Source organism: Amphiprion ocellaris, chromosome 15, assembly GCF_022539595.1.
Source record: "Amphiprion ocellaris isolate individual 3 ecotype Okinawa chromosome 15, ASM2253959v1, whole genome shotgun sequence".
In the NCBI taxonomy this organism is placed as follows: domain Eukaryota; kingdom Metazoa; phylum Chordata; class Actinopteri; family Pomacentridae; genus Amphiprion; species Amphiprion ocellaris.
Genome location: NC_072780.1, coordinates 1,242,428 through 1,263,066, shown reverse-complemented (window position 1 = coordinate 1,263,066; position 20,639 = coordinate 1,242,428). Strand labels below are relative to the sequence as shown.

The window sequence follows — 20,639 nt, the reverse complement described above, 5'->3', positions numbered from 1 at the left end:
GTATGGACATATTGACTGGTTGTCTGAGGAGCAACATACTGAATTCTGCAGGAGACCAAATATATTTAAAAAGATACAAAAAATAACTATTTGTACTGGTTGACACCTTAATTTGTCATGCTTTCATAAGGATTACATTTCTCCAGCCAGCCACAGTTTAGAAGCGATTTTCCTTGGAGGCCAATTTTGTGTTTCATTTGCTTACTACTACAGCTGTTTTGCACTCGCAAGACTGAAAACTCTGCCAGAAATCACTTGAAAGTAGTAATGAATCCACTGCAGGAGTCACATGAATGAATGGATGGTGTTGAGTGCTTTGACTTTCAAACATTCAGGGACTCAACAAGACTGAATGGTAGTTGTGTTGTTATTTGAAGAGGTTTGACTCGTTTTGGAGGGAAGACATCATGGAGAAACAGAACAGAAGCCAGGACGGTCTGACCAAAATAAATACAGATGAAAATCAAAGACAGGAAGTTCAGACAGCAAGAGATGCATCAGTGATGTTTCCTTGAAGAAAATCTATCAAATAAGTAAAGATTTGTACTCGATACCCAAGGTTACAAAAGACAGTAGAAAAGAAAAGAAATCTACATGAATATAACGATGATAAGGCATACATTGTTACACTTGTAGTTTCCACATAGAAACAAATCATTTTGTCTCACTGTGAAGGTGAGATTGCCCTGTCTTAGGAGAGGCTTCTGGTTTGAAAGAGCCCGCAGTTCATATAAGAAGGAATCAATCAGGGCTTTTGTCCAGGAGATCAGGGTTTATGTACCAGTAGTTTAGACTTAAGTTCCTCTTTGGTTAAGTTTAAGCACCATAATGGTTAAGGTTTAGGAATGCATGGTGTAGGTTATAATACAACCCTTTAATCACATATTTGAAGCTTTCCCTCCATGTTCTTGGTTACCAGGGCGATAAGTCTTCCTCCATCTTATAGTATATGACTGGTTAGTTGAAAAGAAGCAAAAATAAAGCAGTAAAATAAACTGCAAAGATTCAGAATGTTGATTTGAAGCTGTCATAAACAAATGTAATGTGGAACAAAGGATGTTTCCCCTGAAACATAACTGCAAATTCAGTTTAGTTGTACAGAAACACCATTTTGTGGAAGCACATATTTTCACTTTATTTTAACTTGCATCAACATATTTGAGCTTCAGGGCACTAATGCGTGATTTTATAAACCTTTCCTACCTTAACTTTGTTCCTTAATGTTCATTCTTCAGGACACAATGATTGTATTCTGTATTAAAGCATATTCTAATCAGTTTTGCACCGAATGTAATGAAGTTGAGTAAAAGTTTGTAGCTAATGTAGCTTATATAGTCACCCATTAGGTCCGTCCTATTCTGTAACGACGTTTGTATTTGGAACACCAGGCTTTGCAGTTTTTACCAGGTGATTTTGTGTTCGTTTGAACTTTCCAACCAAACCCTGTGGCTGCACTGAACATGAACCATTCTAATCAGTTAAAATGGTGACACTGGGTGTAAGAGGAGCACATGCTAGTGCAAATAGGCCAGTCTTCCAGTGCTTTTTACTTTTGTTGTTAGTTAAAAGAAAAAAGTAATTAAATGCAGGTACGAAGGAACTGACAACTTTGTATCAAAGAGGGCTTCCACTTTGGGGTCTTGATCACCCTGTCAGGATTTATTTCAGCAGCACCAGATAATGGTGGCTTTTTAACTTTATCCCTTAGAGAGTCTGCTGTCATCTTTAGATGTTAACTTACTCAACCTCAGGTTTCACAGTGCTGTGCTTAGTCCAGAAGCTGAACACATAATAGCACCAAAAATGTAAATCTATGCTACATGTGTGCAACAGTGGGCTCATTTTTCACTACAATATAAAGTCCTGCACCTCTTTAGAAATGACACAACAATGGATAGATGGTGTCTGTGCAGCGTAGTAAATATAAGATGACATAAATCCTAAATAATAGAAAACACCGAGTTGAAATTCTTTGATTATGTGAAGAAACACAAGCACATAACGCCAGTGCTTTCCTCACTTCACTGGCTTCCGGTTAGATTCAGGACTGATTTTAAGATTCTTGTGTTTGTTTTTAAGTCTCTGAATGGACTGGCCTCAGAATATTTACCTGACCTTGTTAAGGTGCATCAACCCTCCAGAGCCCTTAGGTTGGCTGACTAGATGGTCCTGGACCTTCCTTGATTACTGATGAAAACTAGAGGAGATCGAGTACTTTGGTTGGCCATAGGCCTTTTTAAATGTGCTATATAAATGAATCTGACATTGATATAAAAGCTGCAAATTAACAAATAATTGCAACTGACAACTAACTGCAGTCAACTACTCATTGCAATGAACAGCTACGATGCAACAGCCATGGATAGAATGTCTTCAGTGCAGTATTACACAGAGTGCCATAAAACCTTAAAAAAAAAGTTGCATTTGTTTGATCATTTGATATAAAGCTGCAACCAACAACTTTAAGGATCCACATCGACCTCCACAAACCGTCCATATACGTCACATGTTCAGTGTAGCCAAAGCATATGCGTATTTGACTTGGTTGACATCACTGTGATGACTGTGATTTTATTACTTAGCTTCTTCTAGAAATCATTTCACAGCTGATTATACATCTGGAGTAGCTATAGATTCATTTTCATTTGTAGAATTGTTGTTTTTCCCTTTAACTAAAAACATCCATACTACCTTCTGATGAATGGATTTTGCTGTCCTCTGGCAGCATCACTGATTCAGCCTTGAACATTTTATTTATACAATTGCTATTCTCATCACTGAGTGTTTGGGCTTTGTATGAAAAGGTCTTCTGCTACTCAGATACGGATGAGTTTTACCTTTTCAGCATTAGCAGCAGCAGTGATTTGTTTGTGATAAACAGGAGAAGAGCTGTGTGGAACAAAGAAAAACATAAGGAAAATCAAACATTCTCTTCCAGGTTATTGAGTGTGGATGCCAGCTATTTGTTGGTTTGGGATAATTAATGTCAAATTATCGACAGGAGAGGGGTGGCAGAGCCGTTTTATTGGTCATTTGAGGAGCGATGACTGCAGAAGTAATGATTCCTCAAGACAACGCATGTCACTGTTGATTTTGGAAGTAATGCATATCGAGGTATTGATTCATCTGAGCAGTCAGCCAAAAACTATCGAGTCCTCTACGCTGTGCACCTCAAAGGATTGATTGTAATGGAGAGGAAAGATGGATATGAAGAGACCAAAAAACTGTTATGACTCAGATCTAGTTCTTTTAGCATGTAAAAAAGATCCAGTTCGCTTTGCTGTGTATAAGTGGCGTGTTTGACAATGATTCCTGGAGCTCCATGGCAACCAAGAATGGCAAAAATACCAAATCGCTGTCTGTTGCTGGGTCTGGCAATCCAAGGATTCAGCTCTTTGCTGCGTGCACATGTGCATGTAAATGCGAGTCTATTGTGCTTTTTAAAAAAGCGTTCGCTTCGGCTGATGAAAAAACATTTGAGAGAGGTAACTGGAGGACAAGCGAGCACTGAAGAGCAAATTATGATGTTGTTTGGTAATGAACTACTGGATCCTGCTATTATTATTTCTGCAGCAGGAAGGAACAGTGAAAATAGAGACGTGCATGAAAAATGGTCTCTTGATTTTATCGCCGGGTCTGTGTTAATGTGTTTAAGCGGCTAGAGTGAATAATTCTGAATAATAATGTACTAAAAACACAAGTGAGACAAAAAGGAAACACAAAATGACAAAAGTCGGACAAAAAACAACTAAAACAATGTGATATATTACAAAAATGAGACACAAAATGACAAAGAACAATGAGCCATATAGTATTCTCCTTTTTGATCAAAACAGCTTGTCATGGTCTAGAAATTATTTTAAATTTATAGTTTTACGAAAATCGTCTCTGTCACAAAGTCGTCTCGCGGGCCGGACTGGACCCTCTGGCGGGCCGGTTTTGGCCCGCAGGCCACATGTTTGACACCCCTGGACTAAGTTATCTGCAGTCCTCGCATAACGAATTCTATCACCTTGTATCAAAGTTTTCGGGTCCCTCTTGTTCTGTAATTTATAATGTTGTCCCTTTAGGTGTTCCAGACAGAGTTTAGGATAAAAAGACACCAGGATGCATGGACACAGGATAGTAACTGACAGCTTTAACTATAGTTTAGAGCATTGCTATACCTGCACCAACATAATAGAAGACTCAGATGACATGTAAAATGTCAAAGCACATCTCTGTGTTCGTGAGCGATGGAGGCCAGCATGATGCATCGAGTACAGACTTCCAATTTTCCACATCTATTTCAGACTCCTCTCAGGGGCTTTTTGCCATCATTAGATACTGAAAACATGAGAGAAGGAAAATATCATGCAACTACAAGTACCGGGCAATTCAACAACAATGATGCTCCGAGTTCCAAAACACTTTTAGCAAACCACTGGAAAATTGGTTTATTATTTATTTGACATTCCGTTTTTGTAAAGTACAGGTGAGTTTAACCTTTGGAGAGGGTTTTTGGGCTCAGATAGAGGAGTGTGCTTTTAAAATGAAACTCATATGAAACAGGGAAGGGGAGTGGAGGATAGAGAAAGATATGGAGCGACTCAAAGTTGAATGGATAGTTTGTGTTGAAAATAAATACCGTTTACCTAAATCACCTTTATTTCACTAAAATTCAGCTTTTTTATTAATTGTTTCCTCTGTCATTCTACTATTAATAATGATTGATTAGAAAATGTGTGCATGTATTTGCAGGTACCAGGATGAATTTGGTTAATAGTGCTAGATTTAGATGTCTGAGTGGCCATTTTAACATAAGCCTAAACTAAACGTTAAGATGTAGTCTTTTCTTCATTGTGTCGAAGCAAAGGTCTGATCTGTTACCTGGCCATCCATCCATCCATCCATCCATCCATCCATCCATCCATCCATCCATCCATCCATCCATCCATCCATCCATCCATCATCTATGCACCACTTAATCCTCATTAGGGTCACGAGGGGCTGGAGTCTATCCCAGCTGACTTAGGGCAGGGGACACCTGGACAGGTAACGGTCTATCACAGGGTGACAAAGAGAGACAATCACTCTCATGTATGGACAATTTAGAGTTACCAATTCACCTCAGCATATTTTTGGACTGTGGGAGGAAGCTGGAGAAAACCCATGCATGCACAGGGAGAACATGCCAATCCATGCAGAAAGAGCCCAGGAAGTCCGGGACGCGAACTGGAGATCTTCTAGCTGCCAGGCGAAAGTGCTAACCACCAACCACTGTGCAGCCCCCTAGCCATCTAAAGGAGCTTAAATGTTTTAGTCCAGTTTTTCCCAGTTAGATGCAACAAAGATGCTTTCTGCAAGAATATGAGACAATTGATATATATTTAGAATCTAAAATGGTCTATAGTCTCAAATATATGTAACTTCGGCTACCTCAACCGCAGTCTCAGTCTCATTAAAAACGATTTTCTGAGCATTACACAAAGAACCTTAAACAGCGTATCATTTGCAAGTGACCAAATGTGTGTTTACAAGGTTGTGCAAATCAGATGTGTTTTCTGCAAACCTGAGTAGATGTGTCATAATAAGACCTAAACCTGGATATAGAAACAGTGATTTCCAGGCCTGCAGACCTGAGTATTTGTGTGTTTCGTACGTTTTACAGGTTGGCTGGTGGGAGAACGGACACCTGCGCCTACGCTACCACCCCTGGTCTCGTTACGGCTCTTTCTTGAAGCCTCTGGATGACGCCCAACACCTCCGAGTGGTCACCCTGGAAGAAAGGCCCTTCGTCATTGTGGAGCCGGCTGACCCAGGCACCAGCTCCTGTATCCGGGACTCTGTACCCTGCCGCATGCCAGTCAACTCCAGGTAATACACCTCTGAACCCAAAACTGGTGGAAACTCCTCCCCTGGTACAGTGTTGGATTGTAACCCAACTGTACAAGCATTCCAGTGTTTAAAGGAGTGTTAATATACAACAGAAGTGCTTCACTGTCGGGACTGTGCATTCACTGCAGCAGTCCTGGTCATGTTCCAAACATGCTGAACCCCATCTGACCCCAGCAATTTTTTTTTCTAGGTCTCATCTGACCAAAGAATGTGCTCTCAATATTAATCAGGCTTCATTTGATGTGTTTGGCAAAGTTTCATCTTGCAGTTTTGAACAAAACACCAAGGTGAACGGTGTATTTTTTGCACACCGTCCAGACATTGATGTTATTAACTTTCCTTCGCACTTTCTGAGACTTTTTCAGAACTAGATTGAGGATAAAGTGAACCATCCTTAGTGTCATTTTAGGAAGCTGGCCACTGCAGCTCTGATTAGTGGTACTGTGTCTCATTCTACACCTCCTGATCACTGCTGACACTGTTTCCACTGATTTTTAGTTAATTGCCAATCTTTTTGTGTCCTTTTCCATCTTTGTGAAGAACAATCACATTTTTAGTTCGTCTGGATTATTCCATGTAGAGCCATGATGCAGACATGCCCAAAGGTCCAAACCTGAGAAGGTTTCAGTGCTCACAGCCCATTTTATATCCATCCATCTTCCTCCTCTTATCCGGGGTCGTGGAGGCAGCAGATGAAGCAGGTCATTCCAGGCATCCCTCCTCCCAGCGATGCTTTCCAGCTCTTCCTGGGGGATCGCGAGGCGTTCCCAGGCCAGATGAGATATATAATCCCTCCAGAGGGTTCTGGGTCTACCCTGGGGTCTCCTCCCAGGGGGATGCGTTTGGAAAACCTCCAAAGGAAGTCTCCCCGGAGGATCTGAATCAGATGTCCAAACCACCTCAACTGGTTCCTTTAGAGGTGAAGGATCAGCAGCTCTACTCTGAGCTCCCTCTGGATGTCTGAGCTTCTCCCCCTATCTCTAAGGCTGAGTCCAGACACCCTACGGCAGAAGCTCATTTCAGACGCTTGTATCCACGATCTCATTCTTTGGGTCACTACCCAGAACTCATAGGTGAGGGTTGGAACGTAGATGGATGGTAAATAAAGAGCTTCACCTTGTTTCTGAGCTCCCTCTTCACCACGACGGTTCGGTACAACACCTACATTACTGCTGCTGACGCTGCACCAATCCTCCTGTCCAGCTCTCGCTCCATTTTCCCATCACTAGTGAGCAAGATCCCGAGATACTTGAACTCCTCCACCCCCCCACCCCCACCCCCCCACCCACCCACCCACGCTTGATACACAAACAACATGGCGGCGAGCGGTGCAGATCTAAAGGCGCGTGTCCACTAGATGCTATTTTCCCGCACGGCAATGGACCGCATCTGAAAATGGCACGGACGGCGGTCACTAGCGAACCACAACATGGTCACATGACAGCACTGAGCAACAGCAGGACGCTACGTGGTCACATGACCGAGCTTTCAGCTGGACAGTCCTGCAGACAAGTCGGATAAACACAGCGGCTCGGCCGCAAACTTTCCCTTTTATTTCAAAAACACGTCAGCGAAAAGTATTTCTGAAAGCATTTGAGGCAGAAATAATCTGTGCAGCAGCTGAATCTGTCCTCGTTTTAGGTCACTGACGTCTAGTTTAGAAGTTTGAGGACAGTTTCACGATGCGTGGAATCTCTGCCCGCCGCATGCAATTTGCATAAAGTAGAAGTCAGTCTACTTTATGCAAATGAGCTGCAGCCCTCTCCAGGTAAACACACCTGATCACAGCTGGAAACGCACCAACCGGACCAGTATCCCACATGCAGCGCATTTCCAGCTGTGATCCCGTGTGTTTACCTGGAGAGGGCTGCAGTTCATTTGCATTAAGTAGACTGGACTCCGGCGTGCAGAGATTAGGTAGGGGGCAAAAAAAAATCAGATAAATCGTGAGGCGGGATTTTTTGTATAAAAAAAAATCGGAGATTTTTTTTTTAGGCCATATCGCCCAGCCCTAGTTATTGGAAATCACTGGTGAACTCATCATAGGTTTTCTATCTTGTGTACCAGTGATCAGGTTTATTCACATTTGTTGCTCTAATTATCTACTTTGGGGCTTGTATTTTCAGTGTCTTTCTAAGGCATCAGTTTTGGATTATTCATAGGAGGTATACTCTATCGTTCAACTTGCAAGTAATACCAATACTGAGAGGTGATGTAAGTTGGAATTATTTGACATGAAAGTGATTTTATAAAAGGGTGAGTCACTTCTGTTGTATACCGTAATTCAGATATTTTTATATGAAAGCTTAATTTTTAGAACATAATTATAGTGACATGCTGTTCATGAATACAGGTTTTCTTTGTATCAGACTTCACATTAGAATAGATCTTTAGCCGTTACAAATCAGTGGTTTCACAATGATAGGTTCTGGCTTTTAACAACAGCAAACCTGCCCATTTTATGGCTATTAAAGCAAAACTGCCATTCACACACTTTTTTTATCACAGCATTATTGAAATGTCAATCCTCGGGTGTTCAATTTGACTCTCTGAGAGAAGGTAATGAGAGGTTTAAAAACACTCAGTGTTACAAAAGAAAAAGTGAGAGAAAACTACATGTCGATGGAGTGAGTATTTTTTTTTTTTTTTTTAAGAACGAGGCAGGACAGTATCACCTTCAGCTTATTATAGCCATAAGCGGAGGGGGAAGGGAAAATACAGATGTCAGATTTTTGTATTCGAGAATTGATCACAACAGTTTTACAACAGGAGTCAGTGATTTCTTACCCTGACACATCTTCGGGGGTTTTATTTTTCTCAAACTCCTTATCAGCTGATAAACCTCAGCAGAAAGTGGAAAAGAAATTTCACAAAGTGGTTAGATAGAGACTATCCTGAAACCAGAAGGTCTCTCGCTCTAATCCTTTGTGAAATTGAAATGTCTGGCCACACATCCATGAGCGAGACAGTAAATCTTTACCATCTCCAGGTGCTCTGTGCAGGGAGGGGAAAGGTTTCAAGAAAGACTTTGCTTCTGGGATCAATAGATTAAAACATCCCAAAAATAGCTTCATTGTCCCAGAGAGAAAATTAATTTGCCTCCCAGCATCTATAGAAACATTAAAAGCCATATGGCACCCGATCGCAGCACGCATTTAAGAGCAGGCATGATTTAGTTACAGCTAAAACCATAAAGAAAGCATGAAACGGCAAGGCAGAGTCAGGTTAATTGTCATTTAATCAATCCAGATAACAAACAGCAAGCATGAGTTACACAGAAAATCAAAAGATTTTTAATTGGAACAAGAAATCTCTGCTGCACCCTTATCAGCCCCTGGAAAAAAAAGAACAATCCAGTCTTACTGTGAGGATATTATTTCAATATATTACACAGAATGCCAGGAAATGACCCATGCTGATAATCCCCAAATCCTGCATTCATGTTCCAGAAAACACTAGTATTTAGAATGGAAGGCTTTTTATAAGGATTTTCTCCTGTTTAGTTTATATAGAAGGTTCATCTGAGGCAAAAGCAAGTCAGAGAAAGATTTATTCTGTGTGTGTGTGTGTGTGTGCGTGTGCGTGTGCGTGTGTGTGTGCGTGTGCGTGTGCGTGTGCGTGCGCACATTTTCTGGGCTCCTAGTCTATCCCAGATAAGCTTCCTTCCTGCCAGCACATGATCTGGCCAATGGGAAGATAACAAGTTCATCCTCCATCAGTTTTATTGGCTAAGAGAGACCTTTGCTCTGCTGTTAATCAACCTGCTTTGACTCCAATATTCTCCCTTAAATGATCTTTCCCCTTCCTTCCTTCTCTCTGTTTTTCATGTTTTTTAATTATATTTTTTATCCTCTCACTCTGTAACTGATTTATCTTTTTTTTTCTCACTGCAGTGCGGTGGTTGAAGTGTTTTCTGCTTTTATTTTCTGCTGTTGTCGGCACCAAGGTTATGAATTGCTTAAAATAAACACAAATGAATGAGGCTCAAATATGCTCTGGAAATTAATTACATTTCACTTTAAACATGTCCAGAGCCACATCACACGTGCCAAATATCTCATACCTGCTTTTAATGACTTAGAACTGAGCTCCTGGGCTTCAGAATGACCACTGGAGCTGTTTGAAACTGACTATTATTTGGTTAATAAAGTAAAATATCTAACATAGCGGGCTGGGTACTATTTTTATTACTGTTGAGTGCTTCATGTAAAAACAAATGTCAAAGCTGCTTTGATCAATATGCAGCTTTCTCTGCTATTTCAAAGTGCCCTCTGAAGTGTGGAAGAAGCAGCAACAGTTTGCTGAAAAAACAAGCACATAAATCTGGCTACATCCCCAGATTTTCAAGAGTCAGAGTCCTTATAGATTAATATAAGATTGATGCCTCATTTACATGCAAACATACCCTGTTAAAACAAGAGGAGAAGAAACAAAAAGCACTGAAAGATGCACAAATACAAAAATATACTCAAACATCTGGAAGTTTTATTAGCCCAACATATTGCAGGTTTAGGTGGAACCATAAATGTGTATATCTGCTTCCTAGCTCTACCAAGATGTCCACTTTGCTTTGTGGTGATGCACAATCCATGTTTGCACATCCTTAATGAGGAAAGTGATGAAGAGACACAAGGAGAGGGGAGTTAAAGGAGCAGGTGTTTTGCAAAATAACACATCCTTGCCCTGGAGCTGTTGTTTTAAAGCAGGAGTGTCAAAATCATCTTAGTTTAGGTTCTACATTCAGCCCAATTTGATCTCAAGTGGGCCGAACCAGTAAAATCACAGCATAATAACCTATAAATAACCACAACTCCTAAGGGTTCCTTTGTTTTAGTCCAAAAAAATACATTCTGAAAATGTTCACATTTAATGAACTATTTTTTTGACAAAACATTTTGACACCCCTTCAATTCAATATGATGTGCGGCACAGTCTATCTTGTGTTTATTGTTTTGTTCCGTTCTGTTTTATGACGTCTGTCAGATGAGTAGAACAGTGTTCATGATGAGTTACAGTCAGCAATATTTTTACTTTGAATTCAACTCACAACGTGGCATAATATGATGACAATGTGCAGACGTCGTGCAGTTTTGTTATTGATTAAGTGATATATATACTGTATGATATACACACAGTTGTCAGTCCTACTCCAGACAGGATTTTTATATTGAAGTGGTGTCTGTTTTAGGGTTTATGTGGTGAGGATACAAATCCACATCCTTGCTCAAAGCTCCTCCAGGTTCCCTCCTTTAGCTGCATTTAAGGATTTGATGATGGTACTCCACGGTTGATTTCTGGGTCTCAGGTAGAAAGGTGGAAGAGATAAATAAGCTGAAATTAGCAAAATGAGATGAGCCTAATTGTGCACCAGTAGACAGGTAGGCCGTCCGATCATCTCATGTGGGCCAAATTCAATGATTGGATGAGCTTTTTACAGGCCTGTGATCACCACGGATAACAGGTTTTTTGACTTTTTTATTTTAGAGCACTTGATTAATTGACTATTGAAGATATTTCCAGCTAATACACAACTAAAAATGCTTCTGGAGCACATTGCATACTCCAGCTTTAATGTCAGTGAACCATTTACATGTGATTTTAATTCCAAATTTTTCATCTCTCTGGTCCTAAACCTCTTGATGAGCATTTATGTGTAGATATAAAACAGTTAGCATTGCAAATACATCATGATGATGTCTCCTCTGTTGTCCATCTTCCTGCTCATGACCTGGAGATCAGCCTTGGTGTGCCGTCACAAAGGACGTTTCACTTCCTAAAATTTATCCCGAGGATCGAGGAGCAAAAACACACGGGTGTATGTGTCCTCGAATAAATACTTCTGCATCTACAAACCATATCAGCAGCACAGTGACAAATTGTGTGTATTATACAGTCTGTATGTGTCAGTCAGAATATTTGTCACTCTTTATTTGCATAGCATCTACTATTTTGTGTCACGACCTTTTCTATACATTGCTGCATGTATGTGTTGAATAAAACAATAAAAATGTATGATATTCCTGCATTCTCATCACATTATGCCACACTGTGAATAGAATTATAAATAAATATATACTGTAAGTTATCGTGAGCATTCTTCTGCTCATCCAACAGAGATCATAAAATGCAGCAAAACAATGTCCAGATGATTCAGCTGTGCCACACATCGTATTTTAACTGACATCGCTTTAAAACAACACCTCTGAGATGAAGACATCTCATTTTGTTAAATGCCTGTTGTCACGACTCCTCTCTTTATGTCTCTATGTCACCGTATCAACTCTCATAACTACATAATGTACATAACTGAGGAACTTCTGAAGTCCATGGGATATATCTTGCATACATTTTTATTGAAAGTGTAAAAAAAACAAATGTTTTTATGTTCATTACGATCATGTCTTTACAAATTCCACAATTATTTATTATGGAAACAATCACTTATTAATAAAAAATGACTGGATATCACTAAAATGTCAACTAAATAACCGTTTGAGTTTAATAACAACCACCTTCTAATGAGCTAAATAATAATAAAATGAGCTGATTCAGAAATAATTTGGATTGTGTTCTTTTCATTAAGTTGAGGTAATCATGACAGAGGTCTTTTTTGGCAAAATATTCATATGGAAAATAACAAATTAAATCCCTTTCCACTAAGTTCCCCGTTACAAAATCACCTCTCCAGGAAGTGTGTTAATTCCAGATCACATGACCTGCTCCACATGATGTCATTTCCTCCTGAAGAAAAGACTGGCCAGACTCCAAGGCTTTCTGAGTTACTTAATCTAAAGTAGTCAACAGGTTTACTACAATATCTTTGGAAATAACTTTCAATTTTACTCAATTGTATATATAATATTTAGAAGAGTCTTTCTCTAGAATGCCATGTAGTGTTTGGCGATAGGCGGCCGTGTTGATTTTAGGCCTGAAAACAGTAAAAATGTCAACTGTGATACCTGTCAGCTATGTTCGAAAAAGTCCCCCAGTTACATATTGACCCAGGAACACAGGCACACACAACCAGACTTCCAATGGAGATCTTTACAACTCTGTGAACATCTTTAATCAGTACTGTATAGCCTCATAAGTTTGACCTCACTTTGGCTTGTCGTAAAAACTATTTACCAAATGCGCTGGCTGTGTTGCTAGGTAACAGAGCCAAGTGTCTGTGGGACCATCAAATGGGCCCTTGCTATAGAGAGCTGATGGAGGGCACTGCAGCCACTTGACTGATAGTCATCTAAATGTACTTGGATTCCCATATGTGTAACTCTCTGGGTGAAGTGTTTTGCTGGATGAAAGAGGCTTTCAAAGGCCTTTGTGGGTTTTCTTTGCTTTAGGCGACTTCCAAATGTACAAATTGAAGTTTAGCAGCACTTATTCTCCTAAGATACAGTATCTGACCTGTCGAACATTCACTATATGGACACAACTACCTGAAGAGTTTCTATTGATTTTGACCTTTCTTGTCTTTTCTCAACTCCATTACATTCTGTTTCTCACTCCCCAAGAAACTCACTCTTTCTTTTTCAGCTTCTCTGACAGGCCAAAGCGCCCCTGACAAAAGATCTCAAAATATTCATTTAAGTATTTGTAAAGTGTGTGTATATATATATATATATATATATATATATATATATACATATTCACTGATTTGTCTTTTCTCACATGGTGTCAGTTTGGTGGTGGACAACACGGGGCCCATGAAGCACTGCTGCAAAGGATTCTGCATCGACGTCCTGAAGCGTCTGGCTAAGATTGTGGGCTTCACCTACGATCTTTACCTGGTGACGAACGGCAGGCATGGCAAGAACATCGATGGGGAGTGGAACGGCATGGTTGGAGAGGTGAGGTTCTTTTAGAAATATGATTGAAAAAATAATTACAAATTAGAAAAAAAGGCAAAGTGAGTCCTTTGTGTGCATTCAGTCAGGTAGTTAGCCACATTTTATGTTGAGTGATCAGAGCACCGTGCTAGCATGCTCCATCCATCTGTTCCAGCATCCATTCATCCAGCCACTTATCCAGGTCAGGGGTGCATTGCTGCCTATTATGGGATGCATGATTTTCAGTAGACGGGGATGTATCTGCTGAGTGATGCTAGCACAAACATATCAGAAGCAACAAACTCATTATTTGTGTCAGCAGCCTTAACCTTCAGTCTTCTGAATCTCATTACCTGCTAAAGTACCTAATGTTTGCACGGTATTAGTGTTACCTGAGGATCTCTGGTAATTTGTGAATTACCCCCACGTCTGTGTTTCTTGTAGCGCATTCGTACGGAATAAGCAAAGTCTGTATTTTACTTCAATTTACTGACATTACAGCCCAGATATGATGTCTAATCTGTGCACATCGCAACATAAGCTGTTGTTCAGTTCATGGAAAGCTTGTATTTCGGGTTAAAATGATCACTTTTAATGAAGTATGTAGTCGTCATGGCAACAGTAAATACGTCAAAGCAGCAACGTGACTTGAGAACAGCAGGCAGTGTTGTCGGGATAACAGGCCATCAGGGCGTTTGAAAGATAGGCCTAGAAAAATGTTTCTTACCGCATCCTGCTACGCATGTCATCCATCTCTATATCCTCCCAGATTTACCTCTTCTTGTTGATCTGATTTTGCCGTTTCTGTGAATGCTCCATAGGCCTGTTGTGTATCGGCCTACTGCTGCATTTGCTCCTAAAATGCTGTCAATGATTTCCACCACACCCTCCAGAATTCAACCATGAAAGAGGTAGAAAACAATAAAAACAACTAAAATACCCCCCAATCACTGACATGCAGATTCACATGGGACTAGTATTACCACAGGACATTGGTGTTTGGTGAAATATGGGAGGGAATTTATGGTGGAATTTTTACTTTACAAATTACAGACATGGAGCATTCACATGGGATTAAGATCACAGACATCCTCTGCAATTATTACAAATCACCATTGGTCCTGAGGTCATACTAATCCCATATGTATAGTGCATAAGTGGGTTTGAAAGACATGTTTAGTTTTTTTTTTAAATCACCTCAATTCAATAACTTGTCCACCAGAAACTGTAGAAACAGAAAGAAATGTCAGACTTTTAACTTTCTGACGATCCTTGAACTACTCATCTGGGATGTGCTGTTACACTGAGGGGGAAAAATGCAAAACTAAGCTTAAAATCTAGATATTTTATCTCTCAGTTTTTAAAAAATTCCAAAAATATACTGTTTGAAGTAGCCAGACTCATCTGCCAAGCAGCCATGAAGCAAAAATGACTTCGGATGAACTGCAGGCTGTGTTTACGCTGAGCATAGAGGAGTCAAGTATGGGAACAAATTTTTAAAAATGAGCTAAATATTTACAACAACTGGATTCCTCATGTTTTCCCCAGTGCTGATAACAGCTGTGGCCACTTGGAAAAATGTTGATTCCAGTTTTCCAGACAGGAATTCAACCTTTTTTTTGGTTCTTATACGATTTATTGGAATATAACCGTGCCGTACTGTACAGAGGATATTTTTGCATTCTCCCTACATCTGCCAGTGGTTGTGCTGTTTCCACAAAGGTGCAGGACTTCATATTGCAGTGAAAAATTATCCCAAAATGAGGGAAAATGCAACAGGAGCTACATAAAAGAAACGCCCACTAACCACTTTGGGGTTCAAAGAGTGACATCAGTGTTTCTCTGTTGAACTGCTCTCAAAGATGTTTTTGCAGTGAGGTGTTGCACATATCAAATTAAGCCGTATAACTCGCTTTTTTAAGACTAAGATAAGCTAAGTCCTTTATTTCTCCCCACGCCAGGGGAAATTCACATTTCCCACATCCACATACTACTTACTTTTCTACACAACAAAGTGTCAAGTATAAAGTTTAATCATTTACACCCTACATTCAGCTCTGCGTCCATCTCCACCCTCATCACCCTGGTTTGAATTAATGCACTGATATGTTAATTTCTAGATATGTTAACATTTATGCAACCGTTGCACATGGTTAATTATTAGCCTGGTTTACCACCTCAGCTGCATGTTAACACTTCAGTGAACAAAATAATGACATTTGCATTGGGCACTGTTGTTTTTCTGATGTTCATTTCTGCAGTATTTCACCATCATGGCTCTAACATGTTCAGATTCCGAACAATTTCCTTACACAGTTATGAACAGATATTTCTACTGCCAGTACGGTGAGATACATGGGAAAAAATAACAATTGAATATATTTTCCCTCTTGATATGAAGGCTATTATAAAAAAAAATCCTCAAATATTATCATGTTCAATGACGGAAGATATGAATAGATTCAAGTGTTCGTTAAAAAAATAGAAAAACGAAATAACAACAAAAAGAAAATCCAACAAGTTGCAGCCCTTATGATAATCAAGATAAGAGCTTGAAACCCTGAAAATAGTCTGTGGTTTATAGAAATAAAGCAAACTGCAAAGCAAAGCTGCATTTTTTTAAAAAAGTTTGAGTTTAATTGCACAGAAGAATCAATACTAATGTCAATATAATTCACAGTATAGTGTCTGATTAATGCACTACATCACTGATTACAATCTTAGGGAGAATTTGTGATGCGGTTTAATCAAGAAAAATCCACAGTGACTTCAGACAAAATGCGATTATTTACAATTACTCACAAAAATAATGTTTTTTTTCCACAATTAAGTACTTTTGACAATGATTTACCATTTAGTTCATCAATGTTGCACTTTATACATTCAAAACACAACATAAAATAGTAACTGAACTTTATTTCTTAAGGGCTGACTTCCATTAACACTTGAGTTTTTCATTGGGTATTCCAGTTTTCTCTGAGGAATCGGTCACCATTTTGGCATTACATGTTTAACCGTCTGCCAGTCTGGGTGTTGGGGGTAAAGCTGAGCCTCCTCTAGCTCCTCTGGGCCGACGCTGAGGTGTTCTTCAGCCAGTCCAGAGGCATCATCTCTCCAGCGCATCCTCGACAGATGCTCAAACCACCTCCGCTGGCTCCTTTCCTTGCCTGGAAGCAGCAGTTTTACTTTTAGCCCCTTCTTAATGGCTAAGCTGCTCACCCTATCTGTGAGGTTGAGCCCTGACGCCCGTCGGATCAGACTTATCTTATTCTTTTGGTCGCTACACACAGGAAATGGACACAGGTGAGGGTTGGAACATAAATGGAGCAGTAAATTAGGCACCTCTGGGCCTTGTTCAAGAAATCGATTGTTTGTGTGTTAAGTATAAATGTGGATTCAGGGCCGGTTGGCTCCGTTTAAAGACAGGGATAAACAGGCTGGCTTTGTCCTACCAGCACCTATAGACCAGACCTAATTACAGCTTGTGTCTTGTTTGTTTAACCTACACTTGTAAAGAAGGTAATGTGTGATGTGCACAATAAATAGTTTCATTACGATTCTGTTCCAGGATGCTTGTACTTAGCATGCTACTCAAAGACTGACATCTAATTTTGTCACTTTGACAGAATGCGAATAGTAAAAAAGAGGAGAGATGATGTGGAGGTTTATAAAAATGTGGTTCAGTTGGAACTTGAAAGACTCCGAGACTGTTTTTCTTCTGGGAGTTTATTCTAAAATTTAGCAGGTCGTATCGCAAACGCTCCATAACCCTTTCTTGTGAGTGTCTCAGTGATGTATTGTACGTATGTTTTTAATTCTCCGTTTTCCTCGTGCAGTCGCAATGCCATTTGTCATATTCAGTTTTTTTTTCCTTTTTTTTTGTTGTGTTTACAAAAAGGGGGTTTGATTCAAGGGCTCCTGTGAAATTCGTTTTATCCTGCCTCAAATCCTTTAAAACGTGACCCAGTGAGAGAGGACTGGACCCGAACCGAAGAGGAAAAAAAAGGTGAAGGGAGTGCTGTCAGAAAGATTAGTGCTGGAGAAGCTGAGAGAGGACAACACAGACGGTGAGGCTGCTGGTACATGGCTGTGTGTGTGTTGGCAGAAACTCGGCTGTTTCCATGATGCCAATCCCCCTCTGGTGGCAGAATTAATGAAGTTGGTTTAACATGGAGTTAGACAGGGGATGCAAATTATCATGGTGCATGTGTGTGGTCTTGTACTTCCATCTCAATGAGGACCAGTGTTAGTTGGAGAGCAGTAGCATGAAGAAGTTGCTGGAAAAGTGATACATTTGTATAGGGCTGCAACTAACGATGAATCGTCGAAGCACGTTATGTCATAAAAAGCAGAAGTGAGCGCGCTATGCAGCAGAAATAACCGTCTGGGCGGAGTGCAGAACACGGATGGCAATCCGCGCTGTATAGTGCATATACTATATATGCACGATACAGCACCAATGTCTGTGCTCCGCCCGGACGGTTATTTCTGTTGCATAGCACACTCACTTCTGCCTTTTATGACGTACCATGCTTAGACGGTTCGTCATTAGTTGCAGCCCTACATTTGTGGTCTTCATTTCTTCAAGGGTTTCTTAGGGTTCTGACTTGGCTCGAGTGTTCGGTTTAGACATAGGTTTGCATTGAGGTTTTGCTAATAGACTCTCATTTTACATTTGTTGATCAATTTACTGAGACTTGACTCTGCGTTTTCGAGATGTTATTGTCATTTTATGTCTGCTCAAAGATCTTGGAAGTTTTTGGTTACTTGTCAATAAGACTGCTATGTACAAAAACGTAGTCAAAGTTGTTCCATGTGCTAAAATTTTGCTTCACACAGTGACACTGCAAAAGTCTTAAATTGCTTTGTTGCATCAGATGCTCTTCTTCTCACGTGTTTGCAAATATGACCAAACATCAAGGACTGGAATCAGGACTAGTGTCATGGAACGAACCGGAGACCCAAATGCAGAGCAACAATCCCACGACAGGCAGGCATAGGAATATACAATAATTTTATTACAACACAAAGAAGATTAGAACAGGAAGAAATGCTTGGAATTGACATAGGAAATGCTAAACACTAAACTCAGGAAAGAATCACGCTCCCTAGCGGAGCAGAGGAATACTGAGACTATTCTAAGGAATGACAGACTGGGATGAAGAAGGCACTGACCTGAGCTTAGTAACACTAAGGCAGGAAAGCATGAAGGACCATTCTACCGACTACAAAAAATATACAAGACTGAACAGAATTATTTAACCCGAGCTTAGTAACACTAAGGATAATACTACCGACTTGCGACAATAATAATATACGGGGCTAAACAGAATGATCTAAACACTGGACAGGCACGGAAGAGAGCGAGGACTTTAGCTGAACCAAGAACAGTGAATACAGGAGCCGGGGCCGTGATGCAGGCGGTGATGGCGTGTGGCAAGCTGTGGCTGGAACGGCAGTGGCGGTGTGCTGTCATGAGTGGAGGGAAGCCAGGGATCCTGCAGATGCAACGGCAAACGGACTGGGACTGAATCCGGTGAACCAACTGTAGCAGAGGAGACACGGCTGACCAGGCTGAACAAGCAGGCGGGAGTCTGGTATATGGTTTTGTTTACGATCTGGCTTTGAGTAGCGGCAGCGTCTGGCTCTTTTGTGGGGAATGAGGGTAATCAGATGATCACTCCCACCTGCTCTCGTGCCCGTACAGTTGATTGTTGATTAGAAGCACCTGCCCGCATGCCACCACCTGGAGAGAGGAGGGAGACCTGCCACTCCAGACATCAGGTGGAGACCGTGACAACTAGTGGCTAACTACAGTTGGAGTTGTATGAAAACATGTAGCTCCAACTTCTGATACAAAAGTTATCTGGCAAAGCACTTCATTGTGTGCATTGTTTTGCAGTATGAATGCTGTATTTCTATTGCAAACTTTAGACTTGTTCTTGTGACGATCCATAAAATAAACACCACCATAGTCATTTTCCAGCAATGTAGAATCCTGTCTGTTAAATGCGTATTTCCTCCAGCATTCTCTTGTCTGCGTTTTTTTTCAACATTTCCTTTGCTGCCAGAGACAACAGGCTTTGATCTAACAACTACCACACTGAAAATGGCAGGTTTTGCTTAAGATTTGGATGGATAATGCAAACCTGCTTAGTTCTTTGAGTGATTGGTTGTAAAACTCGGAAATAGAAGGGTACGTTTGCAACATTTACCGTATAACAAGGACATTTTTGCATATTTGCAAGAAAAAGTTTTGTTTTTTCAAGTGTGTTCCACCAAAAAACCAGCACTGTTCTGCAGGGGCACCATCACTGCATCCTGGGCTTAGCACTGCCCAAACGAATGCAAACAAGCTGAAATGCTTTTTATACCCTCCAGCTGTGGATAGTGGGTGCAGCCATAGCCTCCAGCACTGATACAGTGCTATAGAGATACTTCTGACGACACAATACTTCACTGAATTACTTAAAATGGACTTCCTAGATTGTGCTTTATGTCACCCACACACCATTGCAGCCCTCGACATTGTTTTATCTATATGTGAGCGTGTTTGTCCCCTTTTTGCACGAATGACAGCAGCACTCGAGATGCAGGGACTTCACCAGTTTGTTCAAACCCAGAAAGTCGTGCTATCTCGTGAATAATGTTAGACATTCTCAGTCTTTCAGTGTGGTTGAGATCAGGTGACTGCAGGGGAAAATCCATGACAGTCAGCAGTCCTTGGTCTCTTTTTGGTTCTCCATTCAGAGCTTTGAGGTGCGATAGTGGGGAGAATTCACGCTTCAGCAGGATAATGAGCTCAAAGATGTAAATGAGAGGATGTCTGTGAAGAATGGAGTGCTACTTCCTCTCAGTTCAGGGTTGAGTCGGTTCACTGCAGGTGTCCAAACCCCACCAGACTTTCATATTCCCACCACCATGTTTCACTGT

The 20,639-nt window shown here is 40.5% G+C and overlaps 1 protein-coding gene across 2 annotated transcripts in view; it reads left to right on the top strand.

Annotated features, from left to right (window-relative positions):
• Positions 1–20,639, top strand: part of grin2da (glutamate receptor, ionotropic, N-methyl D-aspartate 2D, a) — a 300,423-nt gene that overhangs the window by 197,762 nt on the left and 82,022 nt on the right. For both annotated transcript variants that reach the window (XM_023271461.3, XM_023271462.3), the window contains exons 8-9: positions 5,651–5,856; positions 13,559–13,727. In XM_023271461.3, coding sequence (XP_023127229.1) covers positions 5,651–5,856; positions 13,559–13,727 — 375 coding nt within the window. The remainder of the gene's footprint in view (positions 1–5,650; positions 5,857–13,558; positions 13,728–20,639) is intronic.